Source organism: Poecilia reticulata, linkage group LG15 (assembly GCF_000633615.1).
Source record: "Poecilia reticulata strain Guanapo linkage group LG15, Guppy_female_1.0+MT, whole genome shotgun sequence".
Taxonomy (NCBI): Eukaryota; Metazoa; Chordata; class Actinopteri; order Cyprinodontiformes; family Poeciliidae; genus Poecilia; species Poecilia reticulata.
The window spans coordinates 29,929,814-29,932,838 of NC_024345.1; the positions used below are offsets into that span (position 1 = coordinate 29,929,814).

The 3,025-nt window shown below is 48.5% G+C and overlaps 1 protein-coding gene across 3 annotated transcripts in view; it reads right to left on the minus strand.

The window, feature by feature from the left end:
- LOC103477368 (bone morphogenetic protein receptor type-1A) overlaps nt 1-3,025 on the minus strand; it is a 25,128-nt gene that overhangs the window by 10,892 nt on the left and 11,211 nt on the right. For all 3 annotated transcript variants that reach the window (XM_008430444.2, XM_008430447.2, XM_008430446.2), the window contains exon 3: nt 372-610. In XM_008430444.2, coding sequence (XP_008428666.1) covers nt 372-426 — 55 coding nt within the window. In that variant the 5' untranslated portion in view covers nt 427-610. The remainder of the gene's footprint in view (nt 1-371; nt 611-3,025) is intronic.

Genomic DNA, 3,025 nt, shown 5'->3' on the forward strand with positions numbered 1-3,025 from the left:
ACCGGGCCAGCAGAACTGGACCTGGACCAGCAGGACCGGGCCAGCAGGACCGGGCCAGCAGGACTGGACCAGCAGGACTGGACCTGGACCAGCAGGACCGGGCCAGCAGGACTGGACCAGCAGGACCAGAACTGGACCAGCAGGACTGGACCAGCAGGACCAGACCAGCAGGACTGGACCAGAACTGGACCAGCAGAATGTCAGGCAGGTCAAAGGTCAGCTATCTTATAAAGTTACTGGGAATTAGACTTTTTACTGGTCCAAACTGGTTCTGTTGGGTCGGATCAGATGATTCCAGCTCTACATCCAGGAAAATGGTTCTGATGGATCTCTCAGTCAGAACCAGGCAAACTGGACCTGAGGTGTCTTACCGTGGGTTCTGAGAGCCAGCAGCAGAGCAGCAAGCAGACGGGTCAGAACCGCCATCCTGCAGACAGAACCGGGTCCAGAACCACACAGCAGCAGCTTCGCTTCCAGAGATGCTGGTTCTGATCGGTCCACAGCAGGACGCGCCGGCAGCAGCAGTAGGTTGGGGAGGGGGACGACTGGATCCAGAAGAATCAACACCTCAGGTTCTGCTGGGTCTCACTGGTTCTGTAGGTCCGAAACCCTGGAAGAGAAACACCAGAAAGGTCAAAGATCTCAGTTCTGACCCGGATTCACCTCTGCAGACGATCAGAACCGGAGCCTGGTGGCCTCATCTCCATGGAAACCAGAGGATACCGAGGTTAAAGGTCAAAGTTCCCAACAGAGGAAAAACGTAAACCTCTGCAGCCATTTTTATATTTAATGTTTTATTAAAAATATAAACATTTACATGAAAAGTTAAAACATTTTGTTTTAATTTGAGTTTTATTATTTTTCTCCACTGTTATTTTTATATTTTTTATATTTTTAAACTATTAAAATACTAAAGAAAAATAAAAAACACCCACAGCTTCTACTTGTAATGATTTTAAAATGTTTTACTTTGTATTTAATACTTTTTCACATAAATAACTAAAAGAATAATTAAAAACTCCTGCAGTGTTTTATTTATTCAATTATCTTTTTTATTGATAAATTGTATTTTTTATCTTTCTTTATAAATCAAAAACTCTTGAATAAAATCCCTGACCAGGTTTCTGGTGACTGGATCGTTTTCCTAAATATTCCTGAATGTTTCCCGCCTGGAAAACTACTTCCTGTCAGAACCAGACAGAACCATGAAGCTGTTCCCATCTGGACCCATCCTCGCAGAACAGAACCCGACCAGAACCCCTGGGGCTAAGGAGGAGCAGTGGGACCCAGGGGGGGCCGGCTCCAGCACCCCAGCGTGACCCCGTGACCCCTGGCAGCACAGCGCTGCCCCACGGTTCGGTTTTGCCCAGAGACGTTCTGCTTGTTGTAATTAGTGAAGTGTTGGGGGGGTCCGACCTCTGACCCAGTTTCACACATTTCTGCAGAACCAGAACCTTCCTGGACCCAGCTGGAAGCAGCTCTGCCATTTGCCTGAGCCGCTAACGACTAGCAGAGGCTAACGGCTAACAGAGGCTAACGGCTAACAGAGGCTAACAGTTAACGGCTAACAGCTGCTCTGTTAGCCGTTAGCCTGAGCTGCTAACGACTAACAGAGGCTAAAAGCTAGCAGAGGCTAATGGCTAACAGGCTAAAAGCTAGKGGAGGCTAATGGCTAACATAGGCTAAAAGCTAGCGGAGGCTAATGGCTAACAGAGGCTAAAAGCTAGCAGAGGCTAATGGCTAACAGGCTAAAAGCTAGCAGAGGCTAATGGCTAACAGGCTAAAAGCTAGCAGATTTGCTCTACAAACGTCTTGAACTCTTAAAATTCAGATTTTCCTCCTCAGGGTCATAAAGCTGCAAAAACACAAAACATGACCAAATATTCATGTTTAGTTTAAAACGTAAACATCTCAATACATTAGAAATAATAAATTAACTTATTCAGCAAGAGTTAGGAGCTTTTTAGAGTTTAATCAATATTGAGGAATTATTGACTTAAACGTTTCCTAAGAGTTTAAAGTGTTTGCAGTAGAAACTAGACAGAAATACTGGATGAGCTGCAGTGAGGCGTTTACATCCCGTCCAGCAGCGGATCTCAGATCTGAGCTCCATCAGAAACACATCAAACGTTTCTTTAAGCTGAAAACGTTTTAAAATAAAAACGCTTCTGTTCATCTTTCTTCTCCTAACGACTCTTTAATGAAACACGTTTAGGAGAAACGCAGCGTGGCTCAAGGTGAAGGAGCCAAAGTCTGAGGCTCCGAGACTCGGAGACGAGTCAGAACACGACTCCACTGAGGAGGAGGAGGAGGATGAAGAGGAGGAGGATGAAGAGGAGGAGGAGGAGGATGAAGAGGAGGTTCTGCCCCTGAGGAGGAGGCGCCGCCCTGCTGTTCGCTCCTCCAGCCGTGTTTTCAAAGGGAAGTGGACGTGTTGGGTGATTTGGGGAGGGGGGGGGCTTCCTGCTGTGGGCTCAAACCGGGCCTGCCGGGTCTTGTTGGGTCTGTGTCCTTATCGCTGCCGTTGTCTTCGTCTCCATCTGCAAGCGGAGCGAAGACGCCCAGACAGACGAGTGTTTTTGTTGTGGCAACCAGGTGAAGATTCCTGCACTTCTCCGTTATCGACGTCCGGACAGCAGCAGGAAACACGCCGACTGGTTCTGGTCCTGGTTCTTGTCCTGGTCCTGGTTCTGGTCCTGGTTCTGATTCTGGTCCTGGTTCTGGTCATGGTCCTGGTTCTGGTTCTTGTCCTGGTCCTGGTTCTGGCCCTTGTCCTGGTTCTGGTCCTGGTTCTTGTCCTGGTTCTGGTTCTTGTCCTGGTTCTTGTTCTTGTCCTGGTCCTGGTCCTGGTTCTGGCCCTTGTCCTGGTCCTTGTCCTGGTTCTGGTCCTGGTTCTGGCCCTTGTCCTGGTCCTTGTCCTGGTTCTGGTCCTGGTTCTGGCCCTTGTCCTGGTTCTTGACCTGGTTCTGATTCTGGCTCTCGTCCTGGTTCTGGTCCTGGTTCTGGTTCTTGTCCTGGTTCTGGT